This window comes from Paroedura picta, chromosome 2 (genome assembly GCF_049243985.1).
Source record: "Paroedura picta isolate Pp20150507F chromosome 2, Ppicta_v3.0, whole genome shotgun sequence".
NCBI classification, from domain to species: domain Eukaryota; kingdom Metazoa; phylum Chordata; class Lepidosauria; order Squamata; family Gekkonidae; genus Paroedura; species Paroedura picta.
Genome location: NC_135370.1, coordinates 75,808,090 through 75,825,780, shown reverse-complemented (window position 1 = coordinate 75,825,780; position 17,691 = coordinate 75,808,090). Strand labels below are relative to the sequence as shown.

Sequence of the window (17,691 nt, the reverse complement as noted above, 5' to 3'; positions counted from 1 at the left end):
CAGCCGCCATGGCTGGGACTCCCCCTCGGCGTAGCACTGTGCAGCTGCTGCTGGCAGCGCCCCCAGTGGGCGGCAGCAGGAAAGCAAGCAGAGCAGGGGCTCAGGTGGCGACGTCCCTCGGCAAAAGACTACCCCCCCCCACCCGGGCCTCAGTAAAATTGTCAAGCGTTGACTGGTCCCCAGTGATAAAAAGGTTGAGGACCACTATCTTAGAAGACTTGAAGGCAGGAGACATGATGTTTGCTATGTTGTAGGTGGCATAAAATATTTGTTTCCAGGCACTGCTTTTCTGCTGGTTTCTGTTGATGAGGTAACCACCAAGTTCTTCAGTATATATACCAAATAGCAACCTGTATGCTGAAAAGCGTTGACAAGTTGCACTGGTCTGCACAGCAATAAACTAAAATATCGGCTGATTAGCAGGGTTTTCAGCTGCTGCTCCCTGCAGTGTCTCTCAGTCTCCCATGACACGCAGGCATTTGGCATTGTGTTCACCTGCCAGAAGCATTTTCCTCCACCTTGCCCTGAGCCCCATAAATTCTGCCAATGCTTCTCTCTTTATGTTGAATGATGGTGTCCTTGAAAGCCTCAGTGGGACACACACGCTTGCCTCCCGTCCTGCACAACAGGCCTTTGCCACCCCCTGTATTTGTTCCTGGGCATTTCATAGATTGGCCATCCCGGTTTCCTCATAATGGTCTGCCCCATCCCACTAGAGAATTGCCCTTTCCCCAATACTCCAGTGAAGTCTTCACTGTATCTAAGCTCCTTCTCCTTTCCTGGGTGCACTTTCCACTCCCATGCCTTTCTCTACCTATAGCTGTCTCTGGACCAGATCCACACAGAGCCTCCCCCAACACCCAAGGAGCTGGATTGGGCAGAACAGGGGTTTCTACCACCCCTGAGCCCTCTGCGCTGTGCCTGGCGCCGAGATGTGCCCCTGGATTGCAAGATCTGCCCTGAGGATGCGCAGGCACGGGCCTGGACTGCCTACTACTATGACCTGTTGCAGTGCACCTTGCAGCAGGAAGGGCTACCAGAGACCGTTGACCTCACCAAGGAGCCCCGAACAGGTGAGTTGGAGGACTATAATGGCTCACATACAGCTCCTCTCCAACACCTGGCTGGAATAATTAATGTTAGTGTTGTGATTTTATTTTGCCTGGTGGTCATTGACTTATATCGTAAATGATCAGGTGTATATAATATTTTTTCCCCAAGACATTCCCTTGAGAAGGGTTGTGTAACCCAAAATGAACTGGCACCTGTGTTGTTGTAGTTTTGTCTGGTTATGATGATGTCTCTCTTGTAAGAAGCTTTGTGCAATCGTCAACCTGTTATGATTGCACCTGTTAGAGGGAGACTTCTGCACCCTTTCTTTACCAGTCCTTGGAGATTTGTTTGCAGACAGCCCCTTAGCATTAAAGAGGGAGAATGGGACTATTTAGCAAAATATTGATAGCTTTAATATTCTATGGGGGGGCATAGCTGGCACATGACCTTCTCCCCTGTTATTTTCAAAAGAAAGCATTAAGAATTGGAGATGTGGAGTTTGATATGAAATTCAAGCCGGGGTTTAAATGGTAATATTTAGTAATATAATATGTTGGATGGACTCAGCTGAAGTGGTGACTAAAGCAATTGCAAAGTGACTTAATGTGAATTCTCTGATGACTCTTCCCCTCTGGAATTACTCTCACCTTACAAAGGAAACCTACAAGACCTTTGGGTGATTTTCACCGCTTTAGCTCACCTCTTTATCTGAAGCCAACAAAGCATTACTCCAAGAAACTAGATGTGGCTAAGAAAGTGAAATCATTTACAATATTTCAGAATGTGAAATTGTAGAACACGGATGTTAACCTCCCAAACTTCAGCACAAGGAATATGCCATTGATTATATTCTTATGTTTTTCAGGATTTGGACCATCAGACATTACTATCTGTATCTTGGGTTCCCCCACTTCATACCTGTCAGTGCTTCTGGAAGGTGGCAACCAATGTCCTGGTGAGTTCCATTCTGCAGTCGTGGTTGAAAAGCTTAGGGTCATCATGAAATGGAGGCAGGCAATGGCAAGCCACCTCTGAGCGTCTTTTGCCTTAAAAACCCAACAGGGTTGCCATTAGTCAGCTGCAGCTTGACAGTGCAAAAAAAAAAAAAAAGTGTTATTCATTGCAATGGAATTGAACTGTTTCTTTCCAGTTACTTATTATACTGCTCCTGAACCTTTAATTAATAAATTACAATCATTCATTCTACTTTCCTTTGTAAAAAAAAATCACTCACAATATTTCACTTGTGTGCATCTGTGGACCGGGAAATAATATTTTTTAAAATCCCATGCTTGCAAGAAAAAAAATGTACAACCTCATACTTAGTGTATTCGAAGAGTAATTTCCTGTTTGCAATTCCATATTCTTTAAAAATGAGGGAAGGGACATTTTCAAACCAAAATGCAGCCAGGAGACAGTGTTGCCTTGCCAATTTTGTCACCAGCTGCTGTTTCTGCCATGTTCATTGACATTTGATAAGCTAAGATCTGCAAAAAGACGGCATAAAATATATCATCAGACTACAATGGTTTGTTAGCGTTTTCTGAATTGCCCACAGTAAATAATGGCAATATCGCTGGCATGAAGGCCTCCTCAATTACCCTTCCCTATAGCTGAAGAGTTACTTCTCAGCCAGTGTCTCTGGATACTTTTATTTTACTTCCAAAACATCTTCAAGAAATCTCATTGGATTACTTTGCTTACCTTGCATGCCATCTGAAGGCTCTTGAAATCAGCCATTGATTCTTGTGTTACAGCCAGTGAGGTTGGAAAGAATGTGCTTGTTAACTCTTTATGTCCTGTCAATTTGTTTATACACACTTCTAAAGAAGGATGTTCCACAAGAGCCTTTGCCCGTTATTAGGCACGTTAGAAATGGGGTTCAGGATATCTCAATCAACCAGTTGTTCTAAGTGTGAACTCAGTTGTTATTTTGCCAGACATCGCCTATAAATTCCACAGGTCTTTAGAACCTTTTCATTTGATTCAGGACTTGTTTCAGAACATGTGCATAAATGAGTGCAAAGGAGCGATACGAAGGCAAAGAAAGGCAAAGGCAAATAAAATGTAATATGTGATTCAGGAGGGAGATAATACAGAGTACTGAAGGTAGTTTAAAGGAAGATGGCGGTGTGTGAAGTCATGCCTCTTTGCCAATGGTGAATGTTTTGCAGATGTGTTTATTATTTCAAAAAATGTGCAAAATCTCATCAGAGTAGGCCAGAAAAAATGAGGGCTGCATAGAACCTACTATGCCCCTTGTTTCAGAATCAAATTGGGATCCAATACAAATCTTGCTGCTTTCCCCAGGCAGGTCTAAGGCCAGGGACTGGCATCATGTGCATATGAATCTGGAATTATTTATCAGTTATGAAATATGGTTTATGTCCAATTGGACAACAGAGGAGAACTGAGGCTATGCAAACAACCATTTATAATTTGTGTAGGGCCCTTAATATTGCAGTTGCTTGTTTCCCACATGCATAAGCTGTACAGGCTGCTTTGCTAGAGGATGGCAATTCAGCATCACAATTGCAATACAAAATCAAGGGATTGGATGGATCAGCCGTACAGGCATGGCCTTTTCTTTTGCTGTTTGGCCTCAGAAATGGTGTTCAGTCATTAATAAGGGTAACTGGATTTATTTTATGATATAGAGACTTAACAAGATAATGGTTTGTGTTTCTTTTTCTGTATTTGAAAAGTACATTATAATAAACCACTGTCCTCTCAGGGCCTGAAATTTGTCAGTGAGTTCTCTCTTGCTGCAGTCCAGTCTGGATCAAGATATCCAACCATGCGTGCTTCTCACAGACTCTTTTGGGCAGCTGTTGCTCCATATTCCTGGCATTCCTCCGGTCTCTTCTCCGAGGCTGAGAAGAGCTGGTGGTAACCAGAGCTCTTCTGGCAGCTGAGCTGCTCAGATTTCCCTCCGGCTACAGTGCATATAGAAGCAGAGGGCTGGAATGAACCAGAAGGTCAACCCTCTTCCCCCCCCTCCCCCCCATCCTGCACCAAGACGCAATCCTCCACCCATCCGCTTCCCATATGACTCAGAACAGTTTATTCACAGACTGGTAGCTCTCCTGCCACTGCAGAAGACTGTGAAAGCCATTTCACACTCTATGGTAGAATGTGGAGGTAAACAGTGCCACAGTTTCAATGACAAAGTGACCATGTTTCTTTGTAATAATCACAGAAGCATTGCCTGAAGCTACAGGGCCCCATTTATTGCAGGGAAACCCAGCTATTAAAATGCACCTGCTAGATCAGAACTAACAGCACCATGCATATGCGCTGCTATTTAAACTTGATTTTTGTTTTGTAACCTTGGTTTGAAAAATAAAAGTCTTTATTGCAAAGTGGGTCAGGGGTTTGGAGAGCATCCAGCCTCAGGAACAATAAAAGCAAAGGTTTGGTTTTAGTTCAGGACCTTAGCCAAACAATTATGTTTTAAAGAAATAAAAGAAAGCACAAAGCACTGGGAATTGCTTGGTTATAATGCACTGCCCGGCCCACTGGCATTTTCAGAATGAAATGTGTCGAAACTTGTTTCTACTGCAGGGGGCTCATGAATGAGTTCCGTCTCCTCTTTGCATGCAGTAATGACCTGCAAAGAACAAGAACAATAGCATAGGGGCTAGGAGGAAATTGGCCAGGCCTGAATAACTGCAAAGACTGCAACCAAAAGGCTTCCACTCAGTGTTTACCACCCTCCCCACTCATGGTCTACTGAGAGCTCCCCCATGTGTCCAGACCCTCCAGTTAGTGTTCTGTCACACACAGGGCCCTCATGTGCCAGAAAATCTAGAGTACGAGACCTTGTGCATTCTTGTAAGTGAGAATTTAGATTTGCCTATAATAGCACTATTTTTTTGGAAAAAAGAAATGATAGAAGTTCCAAGTTGTCTGGCAAGATTATAACAAAATTGGGAGGGGGAGACTGGCTTGAGAAGTGGGGCTGTTTGTTTTTTAGACATTTGTGGCTTTCACTGAGGGTGTTGCCAGCCTTCTTCCCCTTTTAATTTGCTCAGGGAAATTCTTGGCTGCTTCCTTCTTATAACACTGCCGGGGAAGAAGTTTGGAGAGAGGGCTTTTGGAAAAGAGCAGAGGCATGTGAATCCTGTATGGAGTAGAGGTACGAGAGACAATGGAGGGGCCTGGAATCACTGCTGCCAAATGCAGCACATTACTGAGAAACATGGCACCTGTGTTCTTCTCAGGTATTTTCTGTAGACTGAAGTAGGGGTGTCAACTAAAAGCTAAGGAACTAAACTTTAATATGAGGATTTCAAATTAATTAGAACATAGAAACAGCCCTCCAGGTATGACCCTGAAGGAAGTAAAGTGACTTAAATTATTAGAGGACCAGCAGTGTTTTTGCTTCCCTCTTCTCTCAGTGGCTATGGACTAGCATCCCAAAACTAAAAAATATTCTTCCTGTGGAGCAACGGCAGTTGAGTGGGAAAATGCACCTTTGTTAACATGGGTAGCCTTACCAACCAAAAGAATATAAGAAGACCCACAATGGATCAGACCAAAGAACCATCATTCTGTTCACACAATGACCAAAATTTGCCTTTAGGAAGCCAACAAGGAGGATGACCTGTCCATGGTCTCCAGCAACTGATATGAACAGGCCTGCTGCCACTGGTACCTCATAGAGTTGATATCCATCGTGACCAGTGGCCATCGGTAGCCCTGCCCTCCATGAATTTGTCCACTCTCCTTTTAAAGCCATCCATATTGGTGACCATCACCGCAGCCCAGTCTACAATGACATCAGTGCCCCATCATTTTGTACAGGTTTCTGTTTCATTCATGGAACCCATGATTCTTTTGTAGCAATACTTCCACACCATGGGAGACCCAGAGGGCAAAGCAAAAAACAAACACCCACCTCCAAAAACAAAGAGACAGGTATATTCATTCAGGTATATTCATTCACAGACAGTCTTCAACTATAATTGATACCCTTGTAAACCAGTGAGTGTATGGGTGACATATAAAAAGACTGATATTTTTCTGTTCTTGGGGTGGTGTTTTTATTTTTTCCACCATGGACTGGAAGTAGAATTACTGACAAATTCAGAACTCCCAGGCCAGTCTTTCAAAGGTTAAACTGCACTTTGGTTCTTCAGAGTCTCTCATCTGAACTATAACCAGCCCTGGGCCACTTCAGCTTGTGAGATTATAAACAGAGCTTCAAAATGACTGGCTATTGCAGAATGAAAAAAGGAAAAGAAGTTGGCTAGGTGCTAATGATGTCATGACAATTATTCCGTTTCCCATTCCCCGCAGGCTCCATTTCTCATTGCAGTCACACCTTATGGAAAAGCATGATAGAGTAACACTTTCCAGAGAACAAGAATAGGTCAGGCTTCTGCCTTGCTGGCTCCAGGGCAGTTGTCAGAGCAGATAATCAGGGTGTTGACGGCACTGAATGATTGTAAGGTGCCAAATTGACCAGCTGCTACTGATTACTCTGTTGTGCGCATTGCACAGGCTGCCTAAGGTTGGCAGCCCCTCCCAAAAGTGAACACAGTACATTCTTGCCATCCTAGAAATCCAGGGCAAGCTTCTCTGGAGCATGGGTCCATCTTTTGTACATACTTAGGGGCTGGTTTTTTTGTTTTCTTTCTCTCCAGGTAACATGCTGCTATGCTTATCGCCCACCTGGCTCTCCAAGGTACCCTCAGAGTCTCGTCCAGGGGAGTCGTCTTTGCTGGTCTTCAAGGCCGTGACTTTTGACCTCGGTGGCCGCACAACACTGGAAGAATTTGCGCCCCCGCGTCGTGTCACCTACTTCACAGGCTGCTTTGGGCCATGCAAAGTACAGGGCCAGTCTGCTGCCGAACTGGCCCGAGACCTCGACTGTCCCACTGGGGGCTCAGGAGAGCTGGCTCGCCTACTGGAGGATAAGCTGCTCACCCGCCAGCTCATGGACCAGCAGGCCCATGTAGCAGTGCCCCCCACCCTCGCCTTCACTTTCAAGCGCCCGCTGCCTCTGCGAAGCGTGACAGAGGAGCAGTGGGTCTGCATGGTGGAGCTGAGTGGTCGGGAGGGACAGGACAACCTGCTCCAAGAGGAAATCACAGCCTTCTTGCAAGGGAGTGCCATGGAACCCTACAACCAGGTGAGAAGCACTGAATTTGATATGGGGTGACTAGACAGGCAAGGTTAAGAAGGGGGCACTGTGGATTTAGAAGAGTGCATGTCTTTTGATCCCTTTTGGATCCGGCTTGGAAAACTGCATACATGTGCAGTTTAGGAGTAGAAAGTGCATTTCACAGGAAAGGTGTTTGATGTAGTATCCTTTCCGATGACTAAAACCTGACTGTTACTTTCCCTGCAGGTGGTCGTGAAACCATCAGGCTGGCGCTGGAGTGGAGCTCAAACAGTGTCGTTCCATGCCAAGTCGGAACAAGGATGCATCCTGCAGGCTGTTCTTACGTTTTTGGAGACCTTGGAGGAGGAGGAAAGCATCTTGCTTGAGGCTTTCATTCCTACGGCTTGTGTTGTCCAGCCAGGCCCTTCTGATACAAGCAACTCCCCATGTAAGGGATATCTTTTAGTTACCTCCCACTAAGGTCAGTTCACACTATGAATTACCCTTCAGCTCAGCTCTCATACTGCAAGGCTGGATCCACATGATACTGGATACTGTGCGATAGTAATTGCCCACAAGAAATTCAAAGAAATAAATTATTTCAATAGCACAGCATTCAATTACATTTGGATCCTACTGTTGAGAGACCACCCCTCACCACACTTGTGCTACTACTTCTTATTAGCTTTACTTTGTATTTGAAAGAGATGGGTATCCAATCTGCCAAATGAGAGAAGCTGGACAATGAATGGCACTGGCAGGGTGGAAAAGCCACCATGTTGGTATCCCTGAACCCCCTGGGACATTCTACGCTGCTTATTTGACCCCAGACCAACATATCCCACTGCTTTTGTTCTTTGGTCCTGTTCTTTCACACCCATTTCACATGCTCCACTCCTATCAGTTTGCTTCTCTGATATATTCTATTGCCTTTCCCTATTTTTCTTCCTTCCCTACATCCCTGATTTCTAGGCAACACAGCTCTGCAACCTAATATGGCAGTTCGAATCTGTGCTGTTGTCTGCAGATCCCGAAAGGACCAGCCTCTACTGAGCAAGGTAACAGGAGCCCTGAGCTAGACTGCCCTTTACAGCAGCCTTATAGATGGAGTCTGGGACCCAAAGTCCTAGGCAGTCATCACAGGCAGTATTTTTAAACAGGACAACAGAGAGATGGGGGTCTTTTATTCCCCAATGCGGAAGGAATCGGTTGGCTGGCAAAGTATAGACAGTGAGGTTTTTCTTCCCATTTTGAAATGTCTTTGGGGTGATCTTCTGACTCTAGGGGTTTTTTTGTTTTGAATTGGACTAATTTGACGTAACATTTCTAATTTTCCCCTGAATAGAGATTATCCCAGATGTTCATTAATTAGGATAGAACTGTATTTTAGTTGTATAAATTCTATACATGCACAGCATAGCTTGCTTTCAAGGCAAAATTAAGTGGACTGGCTATTTGAGACTCTTAAAATGGTGAGGTTGAAGACAGGGCAGCTGACTGACTGCAGACCGGGAAGATCTTACTTTTTTTGTTTCCAGGTAGTGTGCGGTGTGGGCCGAGCCGATAAACCTCTGAAGCACCAGGCCACGGTACCACAGACGCTGGAAAGCAGCTTACGGCAGTTGGGGCTGAAGGACGAAGCCCAGATTGCAGCCATCCATGTCCAGATAAAACAGAAGTCTGAGGCAGCCATGAAGGCCTTCATCGATATGGAGGCTGGTCTGTCAGCTGAGCAAAGAGGTGGTCGCCGAGCACAAACTGACATTATTGGTGAGATTCCCTGTCAAATATGACAGAACCACTGTCAGCTATGCTGGCCTAAAGTACAGCAGTTTGAAGCAATTTGTTTTTAAGTGTAAGGAGCAAAACTCCACAGAAACCTGCTTTGGAGGACTCTTCATCCAGCTTTATGGATTAAGAAAACGCTCACATAGTATCCTGTTATACACCTGTGCATCTATTTCTCAAGTGTGAGCAGATCTGCAGATATCAAAATCCATGGATCAGGCCCACATTGCGAGAAAGGAGATTGGGGGACGCACCAGAAAAATTCTAAAAGTTGCAAGAATTACACTGAGGCTAAATCCTAATTGGCTGAGCTGCTGACATGGTGGCTCTAGAGCAGGGGTAGTCAACCTGTGGTCCTCCAGATGATGTCCATGGACTACAATTCCCATGAGCCCCTCCAGCATTTGTTGGCAGGGGCTCATGGGAATTGTAGTCCATGGACGTCTGGAGGACCACAGGTTGACTACTCCTGCTCTAGAGCAGTGGTCCCCAACCTGCGGGCCGCGGCCTGGTGCCGGGCCGCGAAGGCCATGGCGCCGGGCCGCGGTTCCCTCTCCCCGCCCCCCCCCCCCCCCGCAGTAAAAAACTTCCCAGGCCGCAAGCTTGCGGCCCGGGAAGCTTCTTACTGCGGGAGGGTGAGGAGAGGGAATCAGGGCCGCACCCGCGCGTCGGGCTTCACCCGCGGGCGCGCCCTAATGCGCGGGCGTGGCCCATGCGGGCATGGCCTGCTGGGGCGTGGCCTGATGAGCGGGCACGGTCCGCGGGGGCGCGGCCCGATGCCCTGCCGATCTCCAGCCTCAGAAAGGTTGGGGACCACTGCTCTAGAGGGTCTTGTTGGCTCCCCAGGGCCCTACCGCCACTGCTGCTGTGAGGGAGAGGAAGTGTGCCAGTGGCTGGGAAACCTGTCATCACTGCTGCAGAGGGGAAGTGAGCAGGTGGCAGGAAGAGCCACTGCTGTGGCTGAGGTTCAGGGGAGGAAGAAGTAAGTAGCAGCTGGGAGATTGCCGCTGTGGGAAGGGGAAGAATCAGGCAGTCAGCCGGGAGAATCAACACTGCTGCTTTGAGGAAGGGAAAAAGCAGCGGGAAGAGCTGCCACCACTGCTGCTGTGCAGGGGGAGCACCAGGAGGGTGTCCAGGAGGACTTATGGGGGCCAGAAAAAGTGATGGCATGGGAGAGCCATAAGAGAGAGTGACAGGGTGGAAGGAGAAAGGGAGTGAAAGAATGATGAGGTAAGGGAAAAGATGACGAGGTGGGTGGAGCAGAAAGAAAGTCACAGGCTTGGGGAGATTTAAAAAAGGGATGGTGGGAAGTAGAAACAGTGAGAGACTAAGAAGGGGGAGGAAGCATAGTTGGGGGGAATGGGATAACCACCCCTGCAGGTTTCTTGTGGGTCCCTGCTTGATGGCAACATCAAATCTGACCCTTGGATTAATGCCACTTGCTGGCCTCCCTCCAGGGGGCTTCTACAGCCACAAGGCTCGCTATCCCCTTGAAGTGATGGCTCTGCTCCTTGTAGAGTTGTGCTCTTTTTGGACCCTTTGTTATGTTTCTGATGGGGAAATGAAACTCCCTTAATTCATTGTTCTCTGTTATCTACAAACGTGCTTCTTGTAGTATGGTGCCCCATCACTGAGACTTCGCTGGAAGAGCTGCCACTGCTGTGGGTGGGGTGGGGTGGGGTGGGGTGGAGGTTGAGGAAGAAGCAGATGGTTGGCCAGGATAAGCACCGCTGCTGCTTTGAAGATGGGAAGAAGTGACAGGCAGTAGAGAGAGATGCCACTACTGTTTTGGAAACTTCTGCTATAAATGTCTTATTGAATTTTGCCCTAGTGATATTCCTAAGTCATAGGTTCCCATGGCAATAATTTTCCCCACTTTATCAGAAACTCGCTTGTATGGTGGTGTATGAGTCTCATTGCCTGGTGGCACCTGTGGAGGCACAGAGCCTGATTTCCCCCCTCCCCTGTGCCCAGAAACAGCTGAAGTTAATTCTGCTTAGGCTGAACCAAGTACCTTCTTGAGATACCATTTTTTTCATTTCAAGATCTAGTACTGGTGTTGCTTTCTTGGCTATTGGCCATAGAGCTCAGAGGAAAGTTTAGTGATTTCCATTCACCCAGATCCTCCTCAGGATTGGTGACTTATTAGCTGCCATAAGACCCCAATCAGGCTTCCTTCTCTTTACATTCTCCTGCCCTTTGAGCAGCCCACCATAGACCACAGTAGCCTCATAGTCCAACCTTAGCCCATGGAGCTGATAGGCAGCACCTGTCACCAGAACCAAACAGCAGGTAGATGTTCCTTTAAAAAAACAATGAAGCCCCAAGAGAGGGTGTTTCTGTTGGTCTTCCTGTTCTGTTTCCTCTACTAGCCCTTCCTCAACCAACTATGGCAGATTTGACCTCACAACAGAAAGGAGGACAAGCAGTTTTATTAATCAATTAATAACATATTTCTGTCTTGCGGACATGGGACATCAGGATGGAAGGCAGAGCAGCTGCATCTGTTCTTGATGTCTTCTTGTTCAAGGAACAAGCACCAGATCCAGTGAACACCTCAGCTTTTAGAAGGTTATTTATTTACTTGCTTGGGATCCCAAGGGGGTCAGATCTGCCTAGTGCACTTTTATACTCTAAGGTGCTCAGAGTGGCACACGTGGTCCTCCTTTCCCCATTTTCACCTCACAATAACTCTGTGAGGTAGTTTGGGTTGAGAGAGTAAGACTGGCTGATGGACACTCAGCAAATTTCCATGACAAGCCAAGCCTCCCCAGTCCCAGAGCCTCGTCCAATATAATAATTACTATACCACACTATTTTCCCCACCCAGGTTCTGTAACAAAGATGTGCAGTCATCAGCATGTCTATAATGATCAGTAATGCCCAGCTAGGATCCCAGCCCTTGGTATCTGACAATATATTGGTTTCTACTCTCTGCAGGAGTAGATTTCCTACTGAGCTCAGAAGACCAGGTTCTACAGCTGGTGGCCCTGGAGATGAACTCACAACTATGCCTGGAAACCTGCTCTGTCTTCGAGTCCATGGGCCGGGTGGTGGGAGTGCCAGCGGGTGAGGTGGCACGGCCCCTGGTGGAGACGATGCTGCGTCGTGCCCAGTGCCATCTGATGGAGGGCAAGCACGTGTTGGTGATTGGGGCCGGCGGAGTCAGCAAAAAGTTCGTCTGGGAGGCAGCCAGGGACTACGGGCTAAAAGTAAGATGCGGAAACCGGACTTGTGCAGCCCCCCACAGGCTGCAGGATCGACTAGCTAGAGCAGCACCACCCCCCACAGCCCTTGTCCATGTTATATTAATGTCATGGGTGTGGTCTAAGTACAAGGAGGAGAGGAAACCATGAATTTCCCCGCTTACCCTGCCAAGTAGAACTTGCATGCCCCTTTTCTGGCATTGGCTTGTTCTCATTCTTGAGTCACAGCCGTTTGTGGGACTGGCCTTATTGGAATTACTCCGAGTGGGGCTTTGGAAAGACCACAGAAGTGGGTTTCTATTGAAAGAGTCACTGGGGCTAGAGAGAAGTTCTGATCCGTTCTTGTGGGTATTAGGCTTAGCCGGAACTGCCTCTGCCCTCATCAAGTGTCCGTTAGCAGTGTTAAGAAGCAGAACTGTATCAAGATCTGGATCTCTGGCTGAGGATCCAGCCTCTGCGGGACGGGGGTCACCCTTGGCCAACTGCATTGCTTTATATTGTGGAAAGCGTGCTGTGTCTCTAATAGCTGTTTGGTAGGCCATAATGAGAACTTTTCCATTGCTGCATCTCCAGCATGTCACATAGATGTTTAAAGGCATGGAAAATGGGGTGAAAGCCCTGTGGCCAAGACATTCAGGAATTATCCAAACAACTTGTTCAGTAAGATCCTGTGATCCCACACACCCTCCTCTCCAAATGCCCACGTAAAAACCAATATATTCCTTCTGGCTTCTCCAAGCCCAAGATACAAAATGAATCCCCTACCAGTACTGAGAAATTGCCTTGCTATTTTGTTTCCTCCTCCAGAGGAGATGGAACTATGATGCAATTTCCAGCATGAATTGTCACGTCAACTGGTCTCTAGACCCCAGGCCCAAGACCTATGCATCCCCTGGGCTCCCAGTCAAAGATGTCAGGATAAGTCCTGCTTGGTGGTGGGGAGACCAGATGAGGCAAGGTGGTGGTGGTGGTGGTGGTGGTGGCAGTCTGGGAATGGGGTGAGAATGACATGGGTGGAGGCAAGCAGAGAGAGGGCAACCGATGGCTTAGTGAGTAATTATTCATTGGACTGTTCTTGAGGGGTACAAGTGCCTTGATGCCAGTTTATTCCTCTAGGACTGAGGGCTGAGTTTGCCCATGTTGAAGTCTGTGGAGAATCTTACCTCCATTCACCAGCTCAGACCCTGAACAGAGCACGCATTAGCTAATGAGCCAGAGTCTATGTCGCCAGTGGCAGTCTTCACAATGGGACAGTCCATGTGCTTTACCCCAAGCTCCCCTTGGAAAATGGCTTGGCTCTTACAGGAAACAAGCAAACAAAAGTCTACATACCAGTCTCCAGATCCCTGAAGTTGTTGGATGTTCCTGCTTAAAAAGTATCAGCAGTGAAACAGTTATTGCTGCCCTGGCCAGCTGCTCCCTGCTTCAAGCTCACACAGCCTGGTGAGCTAAATGGAGGCACCTCCCTGACCTAAACTGACTCCAGATAAGGAGGCCCAGAGGAGATGGAGAAAGGAAATGGGACTCCCTGTACATTCTCCATGCAACCGGCTGGCCCAGTTTTGTCTTTCAGGACTCTGACCCTTTCCTCCCCACCCTGCCAGCCTGGATCTTGCCCCAGTATCTCACTCCTCTCCTCCCAAACCTTGAGGCCAGTGGACTTCCTTATTTCTAAGCTCAGTTGCTGCAGAAACAGGGATCCAGAGAAAGCTCAGATCCCACCTCCTTGCCTTCAGACGTAAGGGTGCTGGAGGAATGGTGATCTCCCCCACCAAGAGCGTGAACGGCATGCCCAGTTTGATTCCTGCCAGGTGGGGAGCAGCTGCCAAAGGATGGTGCCTCTTGTTAGGAGGCCGTTGTTCCGCACTTGGTCCCGAGGCATTGGCCTTCTCTGATACTGTCAGTAGTGATGCATCTCTGATTTTTCTCCCACCTTCTCTGCATCTCTGCCCTTCTGTGTCTGCCCCTCCCCTCTCCCCACCCCCACTCCCACTCCTACCTCTCTGTGTCTTTCTCTTTCTCCTCTTTCCCATCCCCAGATCCACCTGGTGGAGTCCGACCCCAACCACTTTGCCTCCCAGCTGGTGCAGACCTTCATCCACTATGACACCACGGACCACAAGAGAGACGAGGAGCATGCCCAGCGGCTGGTGGGGCTTGTGCGGGAGCGGGGCCTGCACCTGGACGGTTGCCTGTCCTACTGGGATGACTGCATGGTTCTGACGGCACTGGTGTGCGAGGGGCTGGGCCTGCGCTGCAGCTCCCCCACTGCCATGCGGGTGGCCAAGCAGAAGAGCCGCACTCACCTGCACTTGCTGCGGCGGCGCAAGGAGGGGGCTCGCTGGCCGTCAGCCGCACTGTATGCCGTACCCTGCTGCCACCTGGAGAGCCATGCCGACGTGGAGCGAGCTGCCAGCCATCTCAGCTTTCCTGGTGTCATGAAGCTAGAGTATGGGGCAGGGGCTGTGGGGGTAAAGCTGGTGGAAGATGCACAGCAGTGCCACCTGCACTTTGACAAGATCTCCAGGGACCTGCGAGATGACTCTGACCATCCAGGCATCGGGCTGGGCTGGGGCAACACCATGCTGTTGATGGAGTATGTCTCTGGCACTGAACACGACGTGGATCTGGTGGTATACGAAGGGCGCATGCTGGGGGCGTTTGTGTCCGATAACGGGCCCACTCGGGTGCCCAACTTCACTGAGACGGCAGCCTGCATGCCCACCTGCCTTCCCCCTGACCGTGAAGCGCAGCTCATTCGTGCTGCCTACCAGTGCTGCTTAGGCTGCGGCCTGACCGATGGTGTCTTCAATGTGGAGCTCAAGCTGACAGCAGCTGGCCCCAAGCTCATTGAGATCAACCCCCGCATGGGTGGCTTCTATCTGCGCGACTGGATTCAGGAGATCTATGGAGTAGATATCATGCTGGCCTCGGTCATGGTGGCCTGTGGGCTGGCCCCGCTGTTGCCTGCCCACTCTCTTCCCCGCACGCACCTGGTGGGAGTGATGTGCTTGGTGTCGCAGCACCTGCAAGCCCTCAAGTCCACAGCCAACCTGGAGATGCTCCAGGCCCTCCATGAGCGCGGGGTCATCCGCCTCAACCTGCTCGATGACGAGCTAGTGTCCACTGAGTACGAGGAGCCCTACTGCAACGTGGCTTGTGCCAGTTCTAGCCGCCATGAGGCCTGCCTCAAGCTGCTGGGCATCTGCCAGGTGCTAGGGATCGACTCACCACACTATCCCGTCACTCACTTCCTCTCTCATTTCAAATAGCCTCGGAGATACGGCTCCCTCAGTCTGGAGCCAAGCTGAGGCCTGCTCCAGAGAGGGAGCCTTGCTATTCCCCCTCCTCCCCAAAATTATCCTTCCCTGACTCCCAACCCATAACTGGGGCTTACACAGATTCCCTGTTTCCTCCAGTCTTTCTCAAGTGGTTGCTGTGTCCCTCAGAAGGAGTGTGGCACCATCTGGTGCCATCTCTGGTAAGTGCCATGCCCATATCACCCACACACTTACATGGGCTCACTCTCCTTTCTTGGGGGACCCTGTTAACTGCGGAGCCCCACCCTTCACCTGCCCTGTCTGTGGAGTCATCTTCTTTTCCTTTGCTTGCTGTTCTGAGTAACCCCCACACCTTGGTTCCCAAATTGTTCCTCCCCATTACCATGAAAAGAGGCATGTTCCAGCCTCTTCATCTTCCCTTTCTTCCACTGGAGAAAAGCTACTGGCTTCTGAGCCAGGCAGCCCCTGGACAGAACCTACCTCATGCTTCCAGAACCAGTGGAAGATACGCCACAAGTCAGTTGTGTTTGTTTTTTGCAGTTTCCAGCAGCCCATGCTTCACCAGTGATGCTACACTAACAAAATAGTGCGTGCTGGCTCTGAGCAGTAGCTTTTCCATACTGAACCCTTTTATGCGGACTCCATGCTCCTGGGTAAGAGTCTACTTACAGGCAAGCCCTTATTCCTCAACAAACCTACTGTAACAAGGACCACACGCATGCCAACCATAACAGACGTTTACAGAGCAGTAGAATGTAAGATGACTAACAAGCTAGTTCTGCTGGCTCTGCACTTGCAAAGATTGCAATAACATCCTAGTAACACAAAACTTCTTTCTAGGAACTATTAGCAAGCACAAGTCTGTGCTCATAAATGACCATAGGATAACATAGGGCAGTAACTCCAGTAAATCCCTGCCTGGGAGAAACCACCTTAATTGTCAGTGCTCATAAGAGAATCTACTATAGCACCTCCCCCTAGTAAGCTCCCAAGAGGCCCTGTAATAGTAGATCACTGTGATGGTACCTCCAAACGTCCCACAATAGCTCATTCGTGTGTGCCTCCAAAGTGCAGCACCAGCACCCCTGAATTACATTAAAATAACCTTTGGATGAAGCCCCTTAAGACCCTACTTAACTAACCTATAGTGCCAGCATTCCTGTTTCTGCAATAACAAGCCACAACCTTGCCACTATGCTGAACTTTGACAAAATAGCAGATCTTTGTGCATAGTCCTAGCAGCTCCAGGCCCATATTACCTAAGAGTACCAGCATCCTTAAAAATGCTTATAACCAGCATAAAGAGAATGAAATGTGACATACTTCCAATTGTCATAGCAGAACAGAGTCTGTCTTTTTACCAACTCGCAGGCTTTCTGCAGCTTCCCATACTAAAAGGGAGAAAAGTTGCAGGAGGGCCACTTGAAGGTCCTTGGAGGACATTCCAGAGCCTGTGATATTTAAAATGACAAGACACCTTGATCCCATTTGGGGAGAGAGGAGGCAGGAATTGAGAATGTCATGGTGCCCATGAGTAGATGTTTAACAACAGGACCATTAGTTAAGTGCCCCCTCTTAACATGGGTTGGTGATCCAGCCTGCCTTCCTGCCTATCCTACCACCACTTGTGTAACAAGGCAGGCATAATAGCCCCTCCCCCAATAAAATGCCATGTTAAAATATCTGGACTGCCGAGGTGTTATTTGCACCTTGCTCCACAGCTCAGCTTCTGGTACCTGACAGCTAATTGGAGGTGAAGGAAAGTCTGATGGAGAAGATTCATAGAGAAGAAAATGGATCTGAAAGGACATCAGTTTATGAAGAAAAGTCTGATTCTGTGGACCACCAAAAATCTGATTCTGTGGACCACTTCTGGAAGGCTACCAATTGTTGCTTGTATTCTTCAAAGGGAAGATAAGTGTGCCTAAATCTTACCTGAAGAACCAGACTGGCTTCATTTAATGGCCATTACAGAAGCTATCCTCAGTTCTGTGCTGCCTTGATTCGGCATTCTTTCCTGGAGAAATTTAGAGCAGTTTGACTGGGCTCTTCCTTGCTATACACATTGTTATTTCCCCTCCCAACAGTCTCCCCCCTCAATTTTTATCTTAAAATATTCAATTCCTATAACTATCTTATATGATTAGGGCTCACATCTTGCAGGTGGCATGCTAAGGAAGGCACAGTTGGCCCTTCTGGGCACTAGATTTGCCTGAGCCTGAATCTGCCTTGCATGGGATGAATAGGTTTTCTT

The 17,691-nt window shown here is 48.3% G+C and overlaps 1 protein-coding gene across 4 annotated transcripts in view; it reads left to right on the top strand.

Moving 5' to 3' along the window:
• The window catches only part of CARNS1 (carnosine synthase 1), a 59,976-nt gene extending 42,859 nt beyond the window's left edge, over positions 1–17,117 (top strand). For 3 of the 4 annotated variants that reach the window (XM_077320902.1, XM_077320899.1, XM_077320901.1), the window contains 8 exons: positions 821–1,073; positions 1,919–2,008; positions 6,702–7,189; positions 7,409–7,610; positions 8,135–8,220; positions 8,701–8,932; positions 11,891–12,162; positions 14,196–17,117. In XM_077320902.1, the coding sequence (XP_077177017.1) occupies positions 821–1,073; positions 1,919–2,008; positions 6,702–7,189; positions 7,409–7,610; positions 8,135–8,220; positions 8,701–8,932; positions 11,891–12,162; positions 14,196–15,428 (2,856 nt within the window). In that variant the 3' untranslated portion in view covers positions 15,429–17,117. The remainder of the gene's footprint in view (positions 1–820; positions 1,074–1,918; positions 2,009–6,701; positions 7,190–7,408; positions 7,611–8,134; positions 8,221–8,700; positions 8,933–11,890; positions 12,163–14,195) is intronic. The other variant, XM_077320900.1, reaches the window with a different exon arrangement.
• The last annotated feature ends 574 nt before the right edge of the window (positions 17,118–17,691 follow it).